Here is a 22,627-nt window from a genome sequence, read left to right as displayed (position 1 = left end):
ACCCGAAGTCGTCCGCCCGCTTTCGGATTCATTGTATCCTCTCTCTCGATCCCAAACTCTCACTGGCAAAAGTAGCAGCAAGAAAGCATGGCTTATTTCGGACCCGAGACTACGGGTGATGCTGTCGTCAGCTGCTTCCCCGAACAGGTCAAGGGAAAGACATGTCAGAACCCCCCCCCCCCCCCCCCCAAACATGTGTGGAACTGGACCCCCCCCCCTTTGCTGAACACGGGATGTTGTAGTTCTCATCAACGGATGTGTTCCAGGGGGCCTTGGCTCCCAAATCGCCGTGTCTCTCGCCAAAGCCGGCCCTGCGAGACTTTGGTTACTTGCACACGCTGGTGACGCGGACCAGTTGCAGACCGTCATGACGGAGATTGGTGATTTGGACGCCAGCATCCAAGTCACGATGACCTTGATGGACCCGGCCAAGCTTGGCAGCGTTTCTGCAGCGGCGCAGGAGATTCTGGGAGATGCGAAAAGCACCCCCCACATAGACGCCTTGTTCAATATCCAGACGGGAATGCCTCGCCCCGACTACTGCAAGACGGAGGACGGACAGGAATACCTTTGGCAAGTCAATTTTCTGAGCCAGTTCCTGCTGACCACCCAAATCCTGGACAAGGTTCTGTCGGCCGGCGGAAGGGTCATCAACACGTCGAGCAGCGCCAACAAGATATCCGGAGTCCGCTTCCACGACGTCCAATTTGAGGAACCTGACTCGTACGACCAGTGGACGGCATACGGACAGAGCAAGACGGCGGCAATCCTCTTCACCGCCGCCCTCAACGCGCGGCACGCTTCGGCCGCCTTTGGAGGGCCGCACGGGTTCAGGTCGTACGCGGTCCACCCAGGAGGAGTCAAGACGAAGCTGCAGGAGCAGCTGAGCGAGGAGACGCTCAGCAAGGCTTTCGAGGCGACCCGGCGGCGATTCGGGGAAGAGACGGCCAAGGACTTTTTCCGGTGGAAGACGTTGGCCGCAGCCAGCTCCACCCCTCTGCGGGCGGCGCTGGACAGGTCACTTGCGAGTCGGGCGGGCATGTGGCTCGAAGATGGGGATCTGCATGAGCACTCCATTCACTTGGATCCGCGGGCTACCGACATTGAGGATGCCGGGCGGCTGTGGAAGTTGGCCGAGACGTTGATTGCAGAGAGGCTCAAGGGGATCTGAGTCGTATTTTTCGTACTTGCGAGTCAGGAAAAAGGGTCTCGGCCTGTTTTCTTTTACAAAACAAACTTTTGTGAATACCTGTACATCGTATAACATGCAAAAGCTTTTCCTGTGATGTACGGGGCTGTGGCCATATGAGGAGGGGAGGGGAAGGGGGGGGGGGGTGGATTTACCGGACATCGTATGTCATACAAACACGCCGAGGGGGTTCAACGTTGAAATCAAAAAAAGGGTCCGAAGAGAGAGAGAGAGAGTGTGTGTGTGTGGTTGAGATAAACGATTATGGATGTGTGCCCGCTTGCCAAATGACTAGCGTTACAGTTCAGCTTGTTCAGGTATATGGGGAGCAAAAGCACCCTGTCGTTCCATTCTAGCGGCGACCCCTAATGAAGTAGTATTAAGCTTTCTATCCCGGGGCGCGGTACTACATAGGACAGTACACCCCTCTGTAGCTCAAACCTTGTTTTCGGATCCACTGTGTTTACTACCTGTAGCTCAGCTCAAACCTTGTTTCCAGATCCACTGTTGGTTACCATGTACAAAGTATATGGGGCCGTTCTAGGCCCCCCACCCCTGCATAACGTTGTTCTGTCTCGGTAATTGGTAATGATGCTGTTTTTGGTTGTTAAAACCCTGAAAAGCAAACGCGGGGGCTACTGTTCAGGGGGCTGCTGTTCAGGGGGGTGCTCCGCGGCCATATGCAAACATCCCCAACGGGCACACATATGGCCAAGTACCCCTGTGAAGAGAGAAGGGCAAACAAGAGTAAGTTTGTAACTTTTCGGGTTCCTCTTCCCACATGTTGTGAATCAAGACAAACATCACACGGGAAACTCAAAGTGCCTCTCTTCACGCAGAGGATATAAGATGCCTGTGGCTGTGGCTGGCTTTGCTATATATACAAACTGCAACTCCAAGTTCATCTACATATCCCCCCCCCCCCCCCTCCAATCTTTTGCCAGACCACATCATCACATGCTCATTGTCTTCCACTGTCTTGTATTTCTTTACTCGTTTTTTACCTATTACCCAATCATTAGTTGCATAATCCCCCCCAACCATCTGAACATCTGAACATGCCGGAAATGGCCGCGTCACCAAAGAATGCCCCATCGGCTGCCTTTTTCTGTCCTGTCCCTTTCCTTGTAGACAAGACATATCTGACCCAACTGCGCCGGCAAATCGTTGGCAGCAGTTTCATGAAGCCTCTGGCCGACGCCATCCTGCAGACTCTAGACGTGTGGAAGCTGCTGGCGAGCGATGCCAGGGCGCAGCACGTTGCCGTCGGTTCTCGCGGGGAGGACTTCGCCAAGGCCATTTCCGAATGGATCGCCACGGGCGAGACGGGCGTCGTCGCCAGCCAGCCGTCATCCATCATCAGCTTCCCGCTGCTCATCATCACCGGCCTGTGTCAGTGGTGCTCGTTCCTCGAGCTCTCGGGCCAGTCTCACGAGGAGGCCATCGGGGCGCTGGGAGCCGGCGGCATCCAGGGCTACTGCGGTGGCATCTTGAACGCCATCGCCGTGGCAAGCTCGGGGGACTCGCTCGAGTTCGGCCGGAGGGCTGCAAACATGTACAGAACCGCCTTCCTGCTGGGCGTTTTCATGTCAGAAGGCGAAGTCGGCCCACCCGAGGGCGTCCCAGACATGCTCATCGTGCGGCTCAAGTATCCAGGTCAGGATCTGGAGCTCATGGAGCAGTTCCCAGGGGTATGTAACATATATGCTTCTGTGATGCTGCAAGAATTCCAAACAACAAACAAACCCAAAAATCAAGAAAAAAGGAAATAATATGCGCTGACTTGACAATCACATATCAAAGATCTACGCCTCGGCAACCACAAATCCCGTCACCATTTGCTTCGCGGGGAAAAAGTCCGAGCTGGCTCCGCTGAAGGAGTACGTTGCCGAAAACAAAATGTTCTCCATACAGACCTACCCTACCGGCACAGGCCACGATCCCAGAAACGCAAAGTACTTGGACGGTATGCTAGCCATCGTCGCCGAGAACGACTTCTTCCACCTGCCGGCCGTTGAAGCGCTCAAGGTCCCCGTCCAGTCCAACGTGGACGGCGAGCTGCTGCAGCTGGTAAAGACGCCTGCCGAGTTCGCCCGCGACGTCCTGGGGAACGTCCTCTGCGGCCGGTGTGAGTGGTACAAGGTCGTGGGCAAGGTCGCGGCGAGGCTCCGTCAACACGACGACAAGTCGACAACGCACTCCCTCCTGCTTCTCGGAGGCTACGACTGCGTGCCCGCCGAGCCCTTCAACCAGGCCTCGATCAAGATTGCAAAGATCGACGTTGCCCTGACCCTGAGGGAGGTGGCACAGGTGAGAGCCGAGCTGGCCAGCTACAGCGGCGACGATGCTGTTGCCGTCGTCGGCGCTGCCTGTCGTCTCCCCGGCGCCAGCAACCTCGACGAGCTGTGGAACCTGCTCCAAAGCGGCACCTCGAGGTGTGAGGAACTCCGACCGGATCGAGTCCCCCTAAGCGCAAGTCATAGAGCATCGCTCGATCCAAAGGTACGTAAACGCGTGTGTGGTAACCCTAACCCCTAACTCTCTCCCACCGTCACGTCACCATCGTATATATATGAATATATATATATATATATTCTTCCATGTAAGAGTTGCAAAAAGGAAATCCCATATGCTAACCATCCCCTCCGCTCGCTGGGCAGTTCGCAAACGGGCGGAAGTGGTTCGGAAACTTTGTCGACGGCGTCGACCAGTTCGACAATGAGCTGTTCGGCATCAGCCACTCCGAGGCCGCATGGATGGATCCGCAACAGAGGATCCTCCTCGAACTGACATACGAGGCCCTCGACTCGTACGGTCACCTCGGCCATCGCTCGTACAGCCGACAGGCTGCCCAGGACGTCGGCTGCTTCATTGGCGGAACTCTCATCGAGTACAACGAACATACGTCGACCCATGCCGCAACGGCGTACTCTGCCATTGGCACCATGCAGGCCTTCCAGTGCGGACGCATCAGCCACCACTTTGGCTGGTACGGCCCGTCCGAGACCATCGACACGGCTTGCTCCAGCTCTCTCGTTGCCATCAGCAGAGCCGCGGCTTGTGTCCGGGCGGGCGACTGCTCCATGGCGGTCGCCGGTGGTGCCAACATCCTCGGAGGCGTCAACTACTACTTGGACCTCGCCAAGGCCCGCTTCCTGAGCCCGACCGGCCAGTGCAAGCCGTTTGATGCCGCTGCGGACGGATACTGCCGCGCAGACGGAGCGGGCCTCGTCGTCCTGAAGAAGCTCAAGGACGCCGTCGCCTCTGGTGACCAGATCCTTGCCGTCATCCCCGCCGCCGGCACGAACCAGGGCGGGCTCTCCAAGTCCATCACCCAACCGGACGGCCAAGCCCAGGAGAGACTGTACCGGCGCGTCGTCGGCTCAGCCGGTCTCGACTACAAGGACATCTCGTACATTGAATGTCACGGAACCGGCACGCAAGCTGGCGACCCCAACGAGCTCGGCGCACTGCGGACCGTCTTTGGAGACGCCGGCCGTGAGAAGAAACTCTTCGTGGGCTCCGTCAAGGGCAACATCGGCCACCCCGAGGCTGCTGCTGGCGTCGCCGGGCTCATGAAGGTGTTAGCCATGCTGCGCGAGGGCAAGATTCCGCCCCAGGGCAGCTTCGAGAACGTCAATCCTTCCATCGGCCCTCTGGAGCCCTTCAACATGGCCATCCCGGCCGGGACGGTCCAGCCGTGGGACGCACCGGGCAACGTCCGCAGGGCTCTCGTCAACTCGTACGGTGCGGCGGGCTCCAACGCTTCGCTTGTTGTCTGCCAGGCGCCCCGGCAGATGCCCCAGAGCGCCTGGTGGCTTCGACAGCATCAGAAGAAGGGGGACGGCAACGCACTCACAAACGACGCGTCCTGGCCTCTGATTGTCACGGCCGCCACCAAGACCAGTTTGGCTTCCAACTGTCTCGCCCTCGCTGAAATGCTGCGGTCTGACAAGCCCGACCTGCGTAGACTGTCATGGACCCTGGGCGAGAAGCGACAGCGTCACCGTTTCCGTGTGGTGCTGCCAGTCACAAGCAACCAAGACCCCGAGGAGGTGGCCGCCGCTCTGGAGAAGGCGGCTCAAGAACCCGCTCCCACACCATCGCCCAAGTCCAGAAAAGGAGTCGTTCTCGTCTTTGGCGGCCAGTCGCAGCGGACCGTCCACCTACACCCCCATCTCTACGAGGCAAGCCCCCGGCTGCAACACCATCTGGCCGAGTGCGACGCCCTCCTCGAGCAACTGGGCTACCCCCCCGTCCTCAAGGACGTTCTCGACCACAGCAAGGTCGACCAGAGCGTGCTGCTCTTGCAGACGGCGACTTTTGCCATTCAGTACAGTTGTGCCAGGACCTGGGAGGACGCCGGGTTGCAAATCGACGCCGTCGTCGGCCACAGCTTCGGTGAGCTGACGGCCTTGGCCTTCTCCGGTGCTCTCAGCCTCCGTGACGGAATCCGGGTCGTGGCCGAACGAGCCATGCTGATGCAGACGGCCTGGGGACAAGAGAAGGGCCAGATGCTGGCTATACACGCTCCCCTCGAGACCGTACGGGCAATCACTCAGGCCGTCGACGGCTTGGAGATCGCCTGTCACAACTCGGCCTCCAGCCATGTCGTCGTGGGCACCGCTCAGCAGATTGAGCGGTCCGAGGCCGTGGTCGCCGAGCAGTTCAAACCCGTGCGCTGCCAAAAGGTCGACGTGACACACGGGTTCCACTCCAGGTTCGTCGACGACATCCTCCCTGGTCTTCAGAAGCTGGACGACTCGCTCGACTTCCAGAAGCCTCGCATGCGCCTCGAGCTGTGTCTGCCAGCTCGTCACGAAGGCGAGCCACCAAATGGCCACATCGGACGACATGCTCGTAACCCCGTCTTCTTCGAGGACGCCATCAGCCGCCTCGCACAGGACTTGGGACCCAGCGTCTGGCTGGAGGCCGGGACCGATTCCCCCATCATCCCCATGGCGAAACGAGTCGTCCCGGACGCCGCGGCGCACTCATTCTACCCCTTCAATTTCAAGGCCGCTCGTCATCCCGAGACAGTCCTCTGCCAGACCACCGTCGGCCTGTGGCGTTCCGGAGTTGATACGACGTATTGGCCGTTGATCGACGCGACGGATATCGAGCCGGTTCATCTTCCGGCGTACCGCTTCTCGCGCAAATCCTTCTGGACCGAGTACGTCGACCACGCAGCTGATATCAAAACGCAACTCGACCAAGCTCTTCAGCAATTGCCGCCGCCGCAGCAGCAGCAGCAGCAGCAGCTACTACCGTCTGCCGCGAGCAAGTTGGTCTACATCTCGGAGCCTGGCTCAAATCGCTTCCACGTCAACGTAAGCAGCGGCCGCTTCCAGCAGCTCGTACGCGGCCATGCCGTCTGCGACCAACCCATGTGCCCTGCGTCCATGTACATGGAGTGTGTAAGTGCGGCTCTACAGATCTCCGTATCTTCTTCTACCGAGAATCATTTCTTCCCGGGGCACACCGGCGGCGCGGGCGCGCTCCGCTTCGAGAGCGTGGCCTTCAACCACCCGCTCACCCTGAGTAACGATCTTCAAGTCTCCGTCATGCTGAACGTGGACCACGATAGCGGTGGCCGCTCTTGGACCTTTGTTGTCGAGAGTACCGGCGGAAAGCCATCCGGCCGATCTTCGGTTCACGCCCGCGGCCGCGTTTCCATTGTTCCATCCCCCAACATGCACCACATCAAGGCCCTCATCGGCGATCGCAGCACCCAGCTCAAGACGAATCCCCATGCTGAGTGCATCCAGTCCAGGCGAGCGTACACGCTCTTCAGTACCCTGGTAGACTACTCGCACGTGCTCCGCGGCATCGACAGCGTTGCCCTGCATGACAACTGGGCTGTTGGAATCGTCAAGCCTCCGAGGCAGCTCGTCGCTCTCCACGAGACTGATCGCCATGTCCTGGGCCTTGCTGACGCCGCCGTCGCCGACAACTTCGTCCAGGTCCTCGGTCTCGCCATCAACACGAGCGAACATGTCTCTCCCGGTTCGGCCTACATCCTCTCGTCCATTGACAGTTTTACGCTGTCCGCTGGCTGCTGTCTTGTGGACGACAACACTGCATCGTGGACCGTGACGAGTCACTACAGCGTTGGGGAGAACCCCAAGTCCATCACGGGCGACATTTACGTCGCCGACAAGAACGGAGACGTGGTGGCGACCGTCCTTGGAGCATGCTTCTCGCTCGTGCATCTGGATGCCTTGCGCCGCGTCCTCAACGCTGCCGCCGCCGCCGCCGAGCCGGAGCAAAAGCCACCCTCGTATGCACCCGGGTCCCCGGCGACATCTTTGGGTTTTGTCGATAGACCTGTTGCTGCTGCCGCACCGTATCTGGAGCCTTCCATCGAGTCCACCGTGAGCCGACAAACTCAAGCAGCGACTGCGCCGTCCCCTGCGTTGGAAGCAGAACCGCAGCCTCCGAAGAACGACGAAGTGCAGCAGCCTGAGTCGCAGACTACCGGTGTCGACGTTGGACTCAAAGTGCGCGACGTCGTCGCCAAGTACACAGGGGCCATAGCGGGCGAGATGCCGCTTGATTCGACAATGACCGAGTTGGGCATTGACTCTCTTGCCATCGTCGAGTTCGCAGAGAAAGTGTTCCACATTTTCAAGAAGCAGTTCGTTACGGACGATCTCGGCAACATGAGTTTGCAGGCCCTTATTGACGCCTGCTACTCTGCCGGCGCCGCGGTCACGGGCGGGACATTGTCAAGTTGATAGAGACTGGAACTAGTGATAAGTTTGTAAAATACTATTAAGAAGGCAGAGACACAGTAGGATACAGCTTTATTTTGCAGGTGTAGTACAGCAGTAGATGTCAGATCGGTATGGATAACTGTAATAAGTTAATTGTGCGTATATTGAGTGCAATCTGTGTGTAACTATTCTTTTGTGCTGCAGCTGCACTCTGCCACCTAAGTAGGCATTTGGCAGCCTCTTTCCTAGGCGCCTTGGGCCACTACAAAGTCCATTGCCCGGGACGAAGCCTGCAGCAGGCTCTTCGTTGCTGTTAAGCGACCAGCCGTGCTGGTTGATAAGTCCTATCTCTAACGCCCTCGGTGGCGCCCTTCGGGTGCGTTATACCCTCAAATTCAACAAATAAATCCGAGAAAGATTAACCACTATTCATTTGCTTATTCCTAGACATATAGTGCTCTTCACAAGTTGAAGTTAGGCAGGCAGGTTGCATATTGACAATATTGACTCTATCAGGGTGATTTTTAAAATATTTCTAAAGTCCAACTCTTAAACAGCAGTGGCCTTGATGTAATGCTGGGTGAAGTCATATCGCAACCCAAGTCTTTGAAGAAGGAACTCTTTCCGCGCTTCATCGCTCTTTGTCCATTCTGGTCTCTGGCGGAGCTTTTCCAGGGGGTATCTGCAGGTGGTCTTCATGAAGTTATCAGTCGTTACCTTGTCTGTGATTTTGTACCACTTCTCCTTCCTCTTCTCACTCCAGAGGTCCAGGATGGACTCGTCGGCATGGCCGTGCCAGATGCCAAGAAGGCAATCGGCGAGCCCACCCACGTCGACCATGCCGCCGGTGACGCCCAACCCACCCAACGGGTTGCACAGGTGGGCGGCGTCAGACGCCACCATGATGCGTCCCACACGCATGGACGGTACGCATCTCTGATGGATCTTGTGGGGAGCCCATCCCAACATCTTGTAGGTTCCCTGCTTTGGGTTTCCTGGCAGGATCTCCTCCAGACGCTTAGGAAGCCTCTTCTCCACCTCCTCGTACGACATGTCGACTGGTTCCGCGTAGGTGATGCGGAAAAGTCCTTCATTGTTGAGCTTGGCCGCTATCTACGACGTTACAGTGCTGATTAGTTATGGCACCTACGTTGTAAGATGGGGGCATGTGAGAGACTTACGAAAAAATTCTTTGGGTGGGAAACGAAGTTTGCGTGCGTGAAACCAAACTTTTCAAGATCATAGTACGTCTATACAGTGGGTTTGGTTGATTAGTATCCATGCCAATGAGCTCTCAAAAAGTGGTTAGGGTCCTAGATCCTCACGTCGGTGGAAACCAGCTGCACATCCCATGTGGTTCCGGGAAACTCATCACCGAACAGGCTCTTCCGGACGACGCTATGTGCCCCGTCGCAGCCCACGACGTAGTCCGCCTCGATCGTTGTCTTTCCCTCCTCGGGCGTCTCGACGTCGACCCAGGCACTTTGCTGGTTATGGCCGACACCGAGAACCTTGTGCTTCCAAGAAATCTTGGCAAGGGGGTTGCTCTCGACCCGGCGCACGAGGATCTCAAGCAGGTCCTGCTGCGGAAGACAGGCCGACCTCAAGTCCTGGCCGTCGACGTCGGCGATGATGTTGGTGTCCAGAAGGCCGAGACAGGTGTAGTCGCCGCCGAACTGTCGCGACGTGAAGCTTGTGGGCGGGAACCCGAGGCTTCGAATCTCGTCCAGGACTCCCGCTCGCTTCAGGTCGGGAATCGAGGCGGTTCCGTAGTACGCCGCCCTCGGCCTGCGATCGACATCACCGGCCGCTTCCAGGACTTGGACTTGGACGCCGTCCTTGGCCAACAGGATAGCCAGCAGCAAGCCGGCTGGACCTGCGCCGACAACAATAACCTTTGTGAACACGCGAGATGTTAGTGAGACGAATTTGTGGGTAGATTATGGAACTTGGTAACACCTTCTTGAACGGTCGTGCTTGAGTCATTGCGTAATAATGGAGGAAAGACGGACGCTTCCAATGGAGATCAAACAAGGTGCTGGTAATCCGAACTTGGTATACAATGGGTTGCACTTTCTCATAGTATCATTTTATATTATTCCTCGATGCCGTTGCCGGTCCTTAGAGTTTAGTGTAGTGCCCCGTGACGGCAGACAAATAAATTGCCGATTCACCTCAGAAAAGGAAAGTGGAGAGTGGGGCCTCGAACGCTGGTGTACAGGGTTGAAGGGGTAAGTTTTATGCCCCCTAACGTGTTTACCACCTCTACAACCTTATGACTCGTGGAGTTACAGTACACCGTCCATCCTTTTCTCTTTGCTAACAGAGCCGCAGTACTGCAGATGTTGGCCAAACCGAAATTAGTAAGGGGGGGTAGATGAAAAGTATCTGAGCAAGGGTACATAACTTCAGCTGGATACTATCGTACTGCACTTACTATCCGGGTCAAGAAAACTGTCTAACAATGTAAGAAGCGTCATCTAATTAAGCTTTATAGGGCTCTAGCTATTATCTCTAAACCCTGTTGCGATGTTGACAGGACTCCATCCAGCTAAAGAAAACCGTCTGACAACGTAAGAAGTGTCATCTAATTAAGCTTTTTAGGGCTCTAGCTTTTGTCTCTAAACCCTGTTGCGATGTGTACACTCCCCAGGGTGTGGACCCCTACGTAAAGCATTGTGGCATTTTCGACACACACTCTCTACGGATATTTTAACCCCCCCCCCCCCCCCCCCTTTCCCTACTATTCCCCACCCGATCTAAGCTCACCCCCAAGGCCTGTAGGGAAGCCCCCAAACCGAGACCGAGTAAGAATAAGCTTTGAAGCCTTGACAGGCTGGAAATTGTTGCTCACCGCCTGATCCAAAGGGAACAGTTGCCCTCTGCTTGAATTAGCTTTACTTGTTGCCAGTAACCAACCATTGGCTGTCCATGTAGCGTCCAGGTTCGGGGTGTTCATGGTTTACAATCATTTCAACCAATGTCAGTACACTCGTTCTAATTTTAACTCTCTTCGGTACACGCAGTAAAGGACGACCTCGTATAGTAATAGCCTCGCCCCAATGGGGGTACACAGATGCAAGCCCCGGACTTGTGGAGTATGGTGCAATCCGGAGACTTTCACGACTTGCGGTAAACAGAGGTATCGGTCGACTTGTGGCGAGGCCATGATGTGCAAATGCATGCAACTGCGTAGAAATCTCGGCAGGTGCACGCCCGTCTTTCGGCCTCACCGGGTTCAACGACTTACCGCATTTTCCTTTTTCGCTGGAAGATCGGCCTTTCCCTGTAAGTGTTTGAAGATACTTTGACTCCCTTGTCTCACTATTGATACCTGGTTATGAACCCCCACCCAGCTGAGGCCGAAGGCGCCCGCACCGGTGAGCGCATACAGGCCTTGTGTTGTAGGGATAGCTTAGGTGGCACTCGGTAGTTTCATCACCGAGAGTGGAACTTCCGGCCATCGTTATCTTTTCAAGTCTCCAATCTTGGGCTAACTCGATAGAGACAAGAAGGTCCTTGACTCAGCTTCTTAAACAACTAACCGGTGTGAAGCGATGATTCACCCAACATCAAGCTCAACCTTCAAACTTGAAATATAATTTTAGTGAGATTGGATGATTGGGGATAGGTAGGAGGATTGGAAAATATCTTACCATCAGAATTGTACACCATGGGCTCTCGACGTGAGGGACAGCTATACTGAACGTGGATATTTGTGACTTACGCCGGCGACATACATGCAGAATAGTAATAATACAAAGAATGCGGTTTATTGTCTGCTATGAATCAAAAACAGCTCTTGTGGCTGCTCGACCAAAAAACCAAAAGCCCAAAAGAAAACCCCACCTGATAACCCCATGATCCTATTTTTTAATAACCTCCAGGCATTCAACAAGACCAATGTTTCCATAACCTATTATCATGCGCGGTCTTGTCGTGTAGAATGTCACTAAGCCGGGACGCTATATGGACGGACTGTCGTGGCTGATGTTAGAGACGCTCACTGAAGAAGAATGAAAATTAACCTCAATGTCAGACTCACATTTGGAGGGGAAACCAGTGTGAAATGTGTTCCGGGAGAAGTCGCGATGGCGACCTCGGTGCCTCTCGGAAACAATACATCCCAGCCATTGGGCCCGAAATCAAGCCTGTCCTCCAACATGAACTTGGTGACCTTGACCTTGGTATCCAGACCAGACGCAGCACTTCCTCCGGCAGCGTAGACGCCATTCGTGGCCCAGATTATGAACACCTTTGGCAGCACCTCATCTGCCGATGCGGAGGCGAGAGGTGAGGGGTTGTACTCCTCGACACGCGCGATGGTGGCGGCGAAATGGTCCAGTAGCCACTGCGGAGCTCCTCGATGGCCCCAGTTTCCCATAAGGCCCTGATTGGAGAGAGTCGTGACGACGATCATGGGGAGAGCTTCGAATACGGTGCGACACGGGCTGTCGATGAGAACCAGCTTCTCGACTACAACTGGGCGGCCGTCGGCTTCTGTCTCGTTGAGCATCATGTGCTTGGCGACTTCGAAGCAGTAGTATCCCCCGGCGGACCAGCCGCCGAGGATGTACGGTCCCTTTGGTTGAAGGCGACGAATCTCTGCCGCCCATATCGGGGCAATTTCTGGTATTGGAGGAAACCTTTCGGGCTTGGAGAGGAAAGGGCTGTTGAGGCCGTACAGGCACACGCCGGGACCTAGGAATGGAATGCGCGCGTAAGACATGGCAGAACCGGAGCCGTCGGGCAAAAGAAAGATGGTCTTGGCCTGTCCTTTGGGGTTTCCTTGAAGGCGGATAGAGAGAGGTTGGTCGACAACGGCTTGGTTCAACGCGGCCTGACGCTCAGTGCTGGGCGAAGCAGCTCGCGTGTACACGGGGACGGTGTTGAGGATTGGTTTGGGCTCACTTTCCTCGAGGAAACAGGCCAACGAGCCCACGGTCGGGCAATTCTCAAAGAGGTCAGATGGCATGTTCAGCCACATGGTCTTATGTAGCTGGCGGATGATGGCTTCCGACAGCAACTTGTCAATGCCCAAATCTGCAAACTCCGTTTCTGGGTTGTTTCGGAGCTCTTCTGGTGTATCTCCGGTTTCTTGGGCTATGATGTTCAGTACTTGGATTGTGCGGTCATGCATTTTGTTTCCGCAATGATGTGAATGACAGACAGCGGAAGGGGAAAGTCGGATTTGATTTGCATGGAAAAAAAACCTGAGTGACATTCGGGTTCGTTGGCGAAAATGCTACACCTCTCCACGTTGACTCGCAAATGAAATACGTGCCGCTTCATGCCTTTAATCCTTAACGGGGTTATCTCAATTGCAGATGAATCACTCAGATTGTGAGGATCTCTCCTTTACTTGCCTCGCCTGGCAAACTTTTTTGAGCCGGCATTGCGGACACAACTCACTCATACTAGCAATTTGACAGAGGCATTCTTATTATTTGGCCTAGGATAGGACCACAAAACAGGACAAGGAACCCAGGACTTTGACGACCGTACTCGGGATTCGTTTCCGAGAAAAAAAAAAGTCTATTATGAAACCTTAACCGGTTGTCTCTCGTGTTCCATCAACTCGGGGACCGATGAGTCCCGTTGGGTGAGGCAACTCAAACCATCGAATCCCGCATCCGCACGGATTCCGCGAATGGAATCCCGGTGGACCCTGGTCCGGTGGGAGAGCGCGCGGACGTACTGAGTCAGGCCCAATATTGTTGCAAGACGTGCGATTCTAGTGTTCCCCAGCTGCTTTTAGCAAGTCAAGTGAAGGGACCGACCGGGCTTATCGAGTCAGCTTGACTTTGCATGCCATCCGCGACTCCACAGTTACAGTCAGTTTCTTGAAGAACTGCAGGGATAGACGGGGGGGGGGGGTAATCAATTACAACCTCTCGGCCGGCTCTGCGACTCTCGCTCACACACAGTTGCTTCGTACTCGGGGCGCCTACAAATTATCCCACCTCTTTGTTTTCCTTTGATGCGTGTATGATCAGACAGAGAGCCCATCAGTTCGCCTCTCGGTCAAACAATCAAACAATGGCATCACTATTGTCTATGCTCTCTGTCGGACGGCTGGTGATAGCACTTGTTGTTTTCATCCTGTTTCGAAAGTTATACATTCGTTTCAACCGCTACCGACTCGCCTCCCGAACTGGTTGTCGGCCCTGTCCAACCTATCCCCAGAAGGACCCCATATTCGGCATCGACACTCATATAGAGACCATTCGGGGCTTCATAAGCAGTCATTACCTGGAACTCCTGATCCGGCGACACAACAAACACGGGCGTACATTCTCCTTCAACCAATTCGGCTCGACAACCATATCCACCTGCGACCCAGCCGTCTTGAAATGCACTCTATCGTCGCACTTCAAAGACTTCTCCAACGGAGACCTCAGGGCCAAGAGCGTCGCTCCTCTGCTGGGCCAAGGCATCATCGCTGCCGATGGCGATCAATGGCACCATCAACGGGCTCTGATCCGCCCAAGCTTCACGCGTGCCCAGGTTACGGATCTCGACATTTTCGAGCGTCACGCCGGGCGATTGATTTGGGCCATCGAGCAAAAAGGTTTCGATGTCGACATCCAGAACCTCGTGCAGCAGATGGTGCTTGACGCCAACACGGAGTACCTCTTTGGCGAGAGCCTCGGCCTCCTCAGCAACAATGTTTCCTCCTCGGCCCAGGCTCTGAACGAGGCGTTGGATTACGCTCTCGAAGGCGTCATCTACAGGATTAGACTCGGCAAGCTTATGCCTTTCCATCGCGATCCCAAATTCTGGGCCGCCTGCAAGACGGTGCATGCCTTCGCGGATCAGTACGTCGCGCGGGCCCTGGAGCTCAGGAAGCTGCAGCAGCATGTCAAGGGCCCAGCAGAAGCAGTTGACCAAGAGTCGAAATTGCCTGGCAGATACATCTTCCTGAACGAAATGGCCAGGGATACCGCCGACCCGATTCTTCTGCGCGACCAAATCGTCACAATCATCATGGCCGCCCGAGACACGACCTCGGCCACTGTTTCGTTCGCCTTGTATATGCTGGCGCGTCGGCCAGATGTCTGGGCGAGGCTCAGGGAGGATGTCTTGGACCACTACCTATCCCCACTGACGTACGAAGCTCTCGAGGAAATGAAGTACCTCAAGTGGGTTGTGGCAGAGACTCTCCGCCTCTTCCCACCCATCGCGAATAACGGCCGCATGGCCGTCCGTGATACTGTCTTCCCAGTCGGTGGCGGTCCGGACGGCCAGTCCCCGCTGCTTGTCACCAAGGGCACCTCGGTGCTTTTCAGCACCTACGTGATGCAGCGCCGGACCGACCTTTGGGGTCCTGATGCCGAGGACTTTAAACCCGAACGCTGGAGTCCGGAGTCGGAAAGAAAAGGACGCCACGGCTGGGAGTATCTGCCGTTCCTGGGCGGCCCAAGAGTTTGCCCCGGTCAGAAATTCGCATTGACTCAGACGAGCCACGTGTTGGCTAGACTGGCCAAAGCATTCGAGAGGATCGAGAACATGGATCCGACGGAGTGGAGGGAGCAGTGGACGCTCAGTGTTGCCCCGAAAGATGGTGTCAAGGTGAAGATGGTGCCGGCGGTTTAGACATTCTACGGCAGACGACTTCGTTTCGGCACACAATAGCACGTGTTTCCTAGTGTCTCTTCTATACTTGCCAAATTGCATCGGAATGATTGTTTCAGGAATAGAAGCTACTTTCTCTTGCACACACTCCTGTTGTGTTGAAACCGCTGAAAATGGAAGCAGAATTGCAAAGTACAAAATCTTGTGCGCTTGATGGGCTCATCCACACCTCCCATAGTGACGAACGCCTTTCGACACATTACATTACAATGCATAAATTGCATTGATTGGAACAAATCAAGATGTGTAAAATACTCACCCTTAAAAAGCCATAGGAGTTTTGAGTTTTGTTTGGATGAACTACGAAATCTGTATGTCTGTTGAGCTCTCATCCAAGTCCTACTAATTACAACACTTTCAACTTGTTCGGACCTCCCAGCGCTCTCACTCTTTGCTCCACAATGTCCAATCCGACCATCTTTTTCATAATTCCATCAAACCATCCGACGGGCAAGAATGTTGAGACAAACCAAACAAAGAAGCAGTTCGCCCCTTTCCAAATCCAAAGCTTGGGCTTAGATTTCGTAACCTCCACAACCACCGCTTCCGCCCAAGCGTCGGCACTCGTTCCCTCCTTTCGGATCTTCTCGGCCGACATCACTTTCTCAACCTCCTTTCTCGCGATTCCGTACAGAGACTTGGCGGGAAGTACAGCTGGAGGGAGGTTTTGGATGAAATTTGATGTGACTGTACCCGTCTTGAGGTCGATGACCTTGATCCCGAAGGGCGCGAGCTCAAGTCGCATTCCCGTCGTGACAGAGGCCGCCGCCGCTTTGGACGCATTGTAGATAACCTGCCATGGCATTCCCCCCACCGAGGAGATGGAGGTGTTGTTGATGACCATCCCGCCATCGGACTGAAGGAGCAGTGGGAGAAAGGCTTGCGTGGTGCAGATGAGCGAGATGACGTTCAGCTCGAACACACTTCGTGTCTGTTCCGGGCTCGTGTCCATGAGAGGCATCGAATAGCCGGCGCCGGCATTGTTCAACAACGCGTCCAAGGACCCGCCGGTAAGTTGGCCAACGCGCGAGACGCACTCTGAGATGGATGACTTGGACGTTACGTCCAGCGACAAGGCCTCTATGCCCGCAGCGGTTGTCTGCTCCAACTTGGATGGGTTGCGGGCGGTGGCGAAGACACGCCAACCGGCCTTGGAAAAGGCCAGAGCGAGCGCCGAGCCGAGGCCACCGTCTGAGCATCCAGTGATGAGAATAGTCTTCTGTGCCATGATGATGATTGTTGATGAGTATGATGATCAAAATGAAGTCCGAGGTTGCAGCATCCAAGTAATCGCTAATAACATGGAGGGGCTGGGCACACCATCAGAGAACTGTGTTCGGTTTGGGATTGATGCTGGGCGGGTGAATCAAACGACGGCGCGGTGTCAGTGACAGGCCGAAGTTACAGGTCCAGATGCGTGTCATGAATCAAGTTAACGAAGACTTTATCTCACTATCAAGCCTTCATCTCTCACTCACTCGTTCCTAGGTAGCTTTCTTCATTTTTTAGGGACAAGCAACGGCTTGACTCATGGATCGGAAATACGTGCCGTTGTCTCTTAATTTTACTTTGATTTAAATTGCGGTGGATGAGAGGATGGCTCCCGCTCAACTCCCGCCCCCGCCCCTCATCCCCCCATGGTAATCAATACAATATACAATCTAAAACCTTAGCATGGGGGATGCACTTGGTACAAGGACCCTGACTCAAAGTCAGGACTGGGGTCGCACTCTTCGGAGCTAGAGTGACACAAGTCAAGTTGCAAATGCCGGCTGACGTGGACCGAGTTCATTTCACCGGATGTCATCCATCTCAGGTCCGATGCGGGTTTTGATCGGCAAGGCTTAGTTGGCGCTATGTTGTATTAACTCGTATTGGTAGCAGATAAAGGATGTCTTCCATCAAGAATGCGGAAAACTGTAAGTCCCAAAAGGTAAATCGTTTTCATCCTCAACTACAAGACCGAAACACAAGAAACAACCCGGAAGATTCAATCTGTTCGCTTACACGTCCATCTAGTCGCAAGACATAGAGAACAACAAAATGACTGAAGAGAAATCTCAAGAGTCGAAGGGCTCCGGCGAATCTCCGGCAGACGTTTCGGACGTTGTCACCAGTCGAGTCCTTTCGTCGGAGGCCGATTCTACGTCCCAAGACACCAACAATCAGTCCGCCCAAACAGACTCTGGCCAGATCACGGGACCGAAACTCTACGTGCTGCTCGTCTCCTTATACCTTTCCGTTTTTTGCCTCGCCATGGATAAAACCATGCTGTCGCCGGCGCTTGGCGCCATCACGTCCGAGTTCGGGACGGTCAAGGACGTGGGCTGGTATACTTCCTCGTATTTTTTGTCAACCGCGGCGGTTCAGCCCTTGTACGGCACCATCTACAAGTCCTTCAACACCAAATGGAACTACATGACGGCGATTGTGGTCTTCGAGATCGGGAGTCTGATGGCCGCCCTGGCGTCGACGAGCAGCCTTCTGATCTTGGGCCGTGCCATCTGCGGGCTGGGCGACGCGGGCATAGCCTCCGGGACATATGTGATTCTGGCCAAAACCCTACCTATACATAAGAGGGCCGTCTTCTTCGGCTTGCTTGGCGCCGTTTGGGGAATTGCGAGCATCCTTGGGCCACTGCTTGGCGGCTTCTTCGCCGACCACCTTACCTGGCGCTGGTGCTTCTGGATCAACCTACCCATTGGAGGCGTGGCCTTTCTGGTGGTCGCCTTCGTCTTGTCCGCATCCGAACACTCTGGCCACCAGAGCAAAGAAAGAAAGACTGTTCTCTCGCGCGTCCGTCAACTTGATTTCGCGGGCACGGCTACGCTCTTACCAGGCGTCGTCATGCTGCTTCTCGCCATGCAATGGGGTGGCACCGAGTTTCCTTGGTCTTCGCCCACCATTATAGGCCTGTAGGTTGGGGCCTTTTTCTACGGGCTTTTCAGTGTCCTCTCAAAGCTGACGCGTATGTTTTGTAGCTTCGCGGGTTCCGGCGTGCTTTTGTTGCTATTCGCCTGGATTCAACATCGAGCTCAGGACAGTGGTCTGTTGCCGCCTAGATTCTTCAAAAACAGAGACGTTTGCAGCGCCATCTTCTTCAGCCTGTTTTTCGGTGCTAGTTACCTTGCAACCATCCCATATCTCTGTAAGTATGGAAAAGCAAAACGTTGGAAGCCAGCCAGCCTTAATACTGACCCATAAACCACAAGCCATCTTTTTCCAAGCCATCCAGAACGCCTCGGCTGTCAACGCCAGTCTCCATCTTCTGCCTCTCTCCATCTCGTCCGTTTTAAGCTCCATCCTCACCGGCATTCTAATCGGCATTTTGGGCAATTACAATGTCATCATCCTCGTTGACTTCGCGCTGATGTGTGTCGGGCTTGGCCTCATCACCACCTTCTCGCTGGACACTCCCATGGTATATTAGCCCCGTTGTTCGCGTTGGTCATTCTTAGCTGATGAGAGGATCAACAGAGCCATTGGTTTCCCTTCGAAATCATCTTGGGATTGGGCGTCGGCGTGGGCTTCCAGGCCGGGCAGGTGGTCGTGCAGAATTCCTTGCCATTCCATCTACTATCCCAAGCCATGTCCAATGTGCAATTCTTCATGTCCCTAGGCGGTGCTGTGTCCGTTTCCGCGTCACAGGCAGCTTTCCAGAACGGCGTAGTCAAGGCTATGGCGCGTGCTGTTCCGCAAGTGAGCCCTTCCGTCGTGCTCAACGCAGGCGCATCCAAGTTGCAGCAGACGCTCGAGAGTCTGGGTCTGTCATCGGACGATGTCACAGCCATCCGACAGGGCTATATGACCGGACTGAGGAACACTTACTACATTGTCACTGCAATGGCCGGATGCGCGTTTCTTGCAGCGCTCGGTCTGCGATGGAAACGCCTGCCTAAAGCCGCGTCTAAACCCCCGGCCAAAGCCTAGGCTTCAATACGGTGAGTATAACATAGTAATATGCACTATAGTATCAAGCCTTTGAAGAATCTACTGGAGGGTTAAGTCTGTCTCATGCCAAGATGGGGTGGTGTGCCTACCAATCGATCGCTGCAGCTTACTGTAGGTCTTTTGGTAAAGGAAGCCGGTTTGTTAGTGGCTGGATAGTGCAGCATAGGATATAATACAGCGCAGTCCGAAATGTTGAAATGTCTCCAGCTTTCGGCATCATTTCCAGCACTAGTCGCAGCCTCTCATCTTCAGCATCAACACCAGAGCCACCTTGGGCTTCTGCTTCTGTCACCAAGGCCAGTTTCAACTCAAGGCAATCCACGTCCGTGTACTGCACAACATGGCCCAACTCAAAGGCTACGTAGTATGTAAATCATAGACTCACACCATTCTGCATCCAATACGTTACCTAAGGAGGTATCTATCAAGTGCTCTATCATAGTTTACAACAACATGGGTCTCGGAGTGGCCCGCTGGAAGCAGAAGCTTGTATCCCACTAGCCTCTTTGTAATGACTGGGATGACTCTCGCAGGTCTTCCGAATGACCAGGCCCAGGGAAGCCCCCCTGTTCACCTAATTGATCCCACACCCAGGGGTACGCGTAATTATAGTGGGTTCAGAGGGGTGTGCCGTTTTTCTCCTCACTTATACAGAGTACGCTATTGCAGAAAAATACATTTACCCAAGGTTATTATTAAAGGCATATTTGGAACAGCTGAGCCCGGCTTTACAGTTTACAGTTTAGCAATTCGGCCGGGGCCATTACTCGTCTGCCTATCGGTTTTTGGTCGGCAAATCCAAGAACAGGGCGAGAGTATCAAAATCTAGCTTTCTGAGCCCCCTATTTGCCGCTTATTCGGCGACAAAGACAGCATGACACAATGTAGCATCCATCGAACGTGGACCCGTGTCACTAGTCATGTGCTTTATTGAGTCCAGAGACATGACGGGGCAGAGAATGAGGCAAAGGATGAAGGGGGGGTCGATCTCTCGCAGAATATCGTTGTGCGCAGCAGTTGCTGGTCACATCCAGGCCAGTTTAGTTCTCATGAAGGTGAGGGGGAATGTCGAGGGGCCACAGTTCGGGACCAAGAGTGTGAGGAGGCCAAGGACCGCCTCGGCTGCTCTCTCGTACACCCGCCGGTACCGGCCTCGCTTGAAGATTTGAGTTATAGATGAAATATCAAAGTCAGAACTTTTCACCACCAAAAGGTTGCCTACTCACCAGACTCACTGCCGGCACTTATTACCTTGGCGTTGGGTGGCTTTTGTATCCATATTTCCATCCATATTTCCATCACTCTGCCTTCTCTTGCTGCGTTAGACCGTTAAATCTTGCCCCGGTAACATCATCATGTCCTCTGCCGACCAGCCAGTTGCCTCTGCCACAATGCGCGCCATCGGCATCCCAGACGGCAAATATGGGCCGATTGAGAATATGGAGTCTCGACAAGTGCCGTGCTTGGGATCTCCGCCCGGTCGTTGGATCAAGGTTGCCGTCAAGGCGGTTTCTGTCAACCCAATCGACATCAAGATCCGCAAGGGCACGTACGACGACACGCCGAATTATTACAACGTCGTGCGCGGCATCAACCCGGGGTTGAATCAGTTCCATGCCATGGGCGGCGACGTCGCCGGCGTCGTCACCGAGCTCGGCCCGGACGCCACGCTGTTCAAAGTCGGCGATGAGATCTACGGGGTAGGAAGCGCGGTCCGATGGGGCACGTACGCTGAGGAGGCCATCATCGACGAGACCAAGGCGGCCATCAAACCCAAGAGCCTAGACTGGACGCAGTCGGCAGCGATGCCGCTGACGTACAACACGGCGTACGAGTCCATCGTCGAGCGGCTCGAGGTCAAGAAGGGCGAGAAGGCCGGCATCATCATCATCAACGGCGGCGGCGGGGTCGGGGCGGTGGCGATCCAGATCGCCAGACGCGTCCTCGGCTTGCCGGTGGTGATTGCGACATGCTCGCGGCCCGAGACGACCGAGTTCGCCAGATCCATGGGCGCCACGCACACGGTCAATCACCAGAAGGACATTGTGTCCCAGATCGCGGAGCTCAACCTGCCAAAGGACATTCCTCTACGTTACGCGTACATCACGAGCCGCACCGAGCAGTACATCGACCCTTTGGCAGAGGTCCTCGCGCCCTTTGGCAAAGTCTGCAGCATCGTACAGGCGCGATTCGACATGTACGGTTCCAAGTTCATGAGCAAGTCGCTAACCTTTAGCTGGTGCTGGCTCGGGACGGAGCCGTTTTACCGACACTACACGGCCTTGTCATCGACCGGCGGTTGGTCGTATCCCGAGAAGCATCACGAGTGGCTGACACAGCTGGCGACGATGATAGACGAGGGAGTGATGAAGCCGCATCTGACGAGACGTACCAAGTTGACGCTGGAGGGGATCAAGGAGGCGCACCGACTTATTGAGTCGGGTACGGCGGTGGGAAAGATGGCCTTGGGCGTTGACGACGAGGGCGAAGGACAGCCGTTTTCTTAGGGAGATGTGTGATGAAACTATATCGGGGAGTAGTTTGTTCTCCTCCCTAATGGATATACATACAGACATGTACACCAAGAAGATATTCAGTTATGTAGAAGGACTCGTCAAATATTCAACCTCTCTATTCTAGACCCAAGTTGCGCACTTTGCGTGCGTGTGTGTGTGTGTGTGTGTGTGTATATATCTGTGAGCCTTTCTTTTTCTGTAGTGTGTCGGCCGTTGTTGAGCATCAAACTCTGTATGGAGCAGTTTTCGACGCAAAAGCCTCCGATGGAACTACACGTATCGGAGTGTGATGTAAAGACTTTCTGCCGAGGCCAAACTGACAAGCCAAAAGCTGGCAAAACCAAAAGAAATGGCCGGACTCCGGAGTACACACGCGTGTATCCACGCAGCCGCGGAAGGCTTGGGCTTGACATGCGGACTTGTTCGCATCTCACCAAAGCCGCGGACTGTGTCCGGAAGTCGCCGCGTAAGGTTCGACAAGCTACACCCTCTACCTGACTAGCCATGGTGGCGTGTAACCGGCCTGCAGAGTTGCATCTGGTCTCGTCTGGTCGCCCGCAACACGGTATCTAACACGTTATCGCATTACGGCCTTGTCAAAGTGAGGAAGTTAGGCTTTC

At 54.7% G+C, this 22,627-nt stretch overlaps 8 protein-coding genes across 8 annotated transcripts; 5 read left to right on the top strand and 3 right to left on the bottom strand.

The window, feature by feature from the left end:
- Position 1: 1 nt before the first annotated feature.
- CDEST_15294 (Putative short-chain dehydrogenase/reductase SDR, NAD(P)-binding domain superfamily) lies at positions 2–1,293 on the top strand. Its single transcript, XM_062931450.1, has 2 exons — positions 2–163; positions 243–1,293. Exons 1-2 carry the CDS (start codon positions 88–90, stop codon positions 1,169–1,171), a joined length of 1,005 nt encoding a protein of 334 aa, XP_062787501.1. The 5' UTR covers positions 2–87; the 3' UTR covers positions 1,172–1,293.
- An 823-nt stretch (positions 1,294–2,116) lies between these two features.
- Positions 2,117–8,064, top strand: CDEST_15293 (Putative Acyl transferase domain superfamily, phosphopantetheine binding ACP domain, thiolase). Its single transcript, XM_062931449.1, has 3 exons — positions 2,117–2,880; positions 2,993–3,691; positions 3,850–8,064. The coding sequence occupies exons 1-3, from the start codon at positions 2,248–2,250 to the stop codon at positions 7,924–7,926; spliced, it is 5,409 nt and encodes a 1,802-aa protein (XP_062787500.1). The 5' UTR covers positions 2,117–2,247; the 3' UTR covers positions 7,927–8,064.
- A 354-nt stretch (positions 8,065–8,418) lies between these two features.
- CDEST_15292 (Putative FAD-binding domain, FAD/NAD(P)-binding domain superfamily) lies at positions 8,419–9,948 on the bottom strand. Its single transcript, XM_062931448.1, has 4 exons — positions 9,865–9,948; positions 9,231–9,800; positions 9,087–9,155; positions 8,419–9,018 (listed from the first exon to the last, which is right to left on the bottom strand). Exons 1-4 carry the CDS (start codon positions 9,889–9,891, stop codon positions 8,455–8,457), a joined length of 1,230 nt encoding a protein of 409 aa, XP_062787499.1. The 5' UTR covers positions 9,892–9,948; the 3' UTR covers positions 8,419–8,454.
- Positions 9,949–11,796: 1,848 nt separating this feature from the next.
- On the bottom strand, positions 11,797–13,045 carry CDEST_15291 (Putative thioesterase, phosphopantetheine binding ACP domain, alpha/Beta hydrolase; the record flags this gene model as incomplete). Its single annotated transcript, XM_062931447.1, has 2 exons — positions 11,797–11,883; positions 11,951–13,045. 2 exons carry the CDS (start codon positions 13,043–13,045, stop codon positions 11,797–11,799), a joined length of 1,182 nt encoding a protein of 393 aa, XP_062787498.1.
- Positions 13,046–13,944: 899 nt separating this feature from the next.
- Positions 13,945–15,501, top strand: CDEST_15290 (Putative cytochrome P450; the record flags this gene model as incomplete). Its single annotated transcript, XM_062931446.1, has 1 exon — positions 13,945–15,501. One exon carries the CDS (start codon positions 13,945–13,947, stop codon positions 15,499–15,501), a length of 1,557 nt encoding a protein of 518 aa, XP_062787497.1.
- A 336-nt stretch (positions 15,502–15,837) lies between these two features.
- Positions 15,838–16,972, bottom strand: CDEST_15289 (Putative short-chain dehydrogenase/reductase SDR, NAD(P)-binding domain superfamily). The gene has a single exon (XM_062931445.1). The coding sequence runs from the start codon at positions 16,766–16,768 to the stop codon at positions 15,887–15,889; it is 882 nt and encodes a 293-aa protein (XP_062787496.1). The 5' UTR covers positions 16,769–16,972; the 3' UTR covers positions 15,838–15,886.
- Positions 16,973–17,480: 508 nt separating this feature from the next.
- CDEST_15288 (Putative major facilitator superfamily, MFS transporter superfamily) lies at positions 17,481–19,667 on the top strand. The gene is made up of 4 exons (XM_062931444.1): positions 17,481–18,455; positions 18,522–18,688; positions 18,753–18,961; positions 19,018–19,667. The coding sequence occupies exons 1-4, from the start codon at positions 17,584–17,586 to the stop codon at positions 19,468–19,470; spliced, it is 1,701 nt and encodes a 566-aa protein (XP_062787495.1). The 5' UTR covers positions 17,481–17,583; the 3' UTR covers positions 19,471–19,667.
- A 1,042-nt stretch (positions 19,668–20,709) lies between these two features.
- CDEST_15287 (Putative GroES-like superfamily, alcohol dehydrogenase-like, NAD(P)-binding domain superfamily) lies at positions 20,710–22,128 on the top strand. The gene has a single exon (XM_062931443.1). The coding sequence runs from the start codon at positions 20,847–20,849 to the stop codon at positions 21,996–21,998; it is 1,152 nt and encodes a 383-aa protein (XP_062787494.1). The 5' UTR covers positions 20,710–20,846; the 3' UTR covers positions 21,999–22,128.
- The last annotated feature ends 499 nt before the right edge of the window (positions 22,129–22,627 follow it).

Source organism: Colletotrichum destructivum, chromosome 11 (genome assembly GCF_034447905.1).
Source record: "Colletotrichum destructivum chromosome 11, complete sequence".
In the NCBI taxonomy this organism is placed as follows: domain Eukaryota; kingdom Fungi; phylum Ascomycota; class Sordariomycetes; order Glomerellales; family Glomerellaceae; genus Colletotrichum; species Colletotrichum destructivum.
This window is presented reverse-complemented; position numbering and strand designations above follow the sequence as displayed.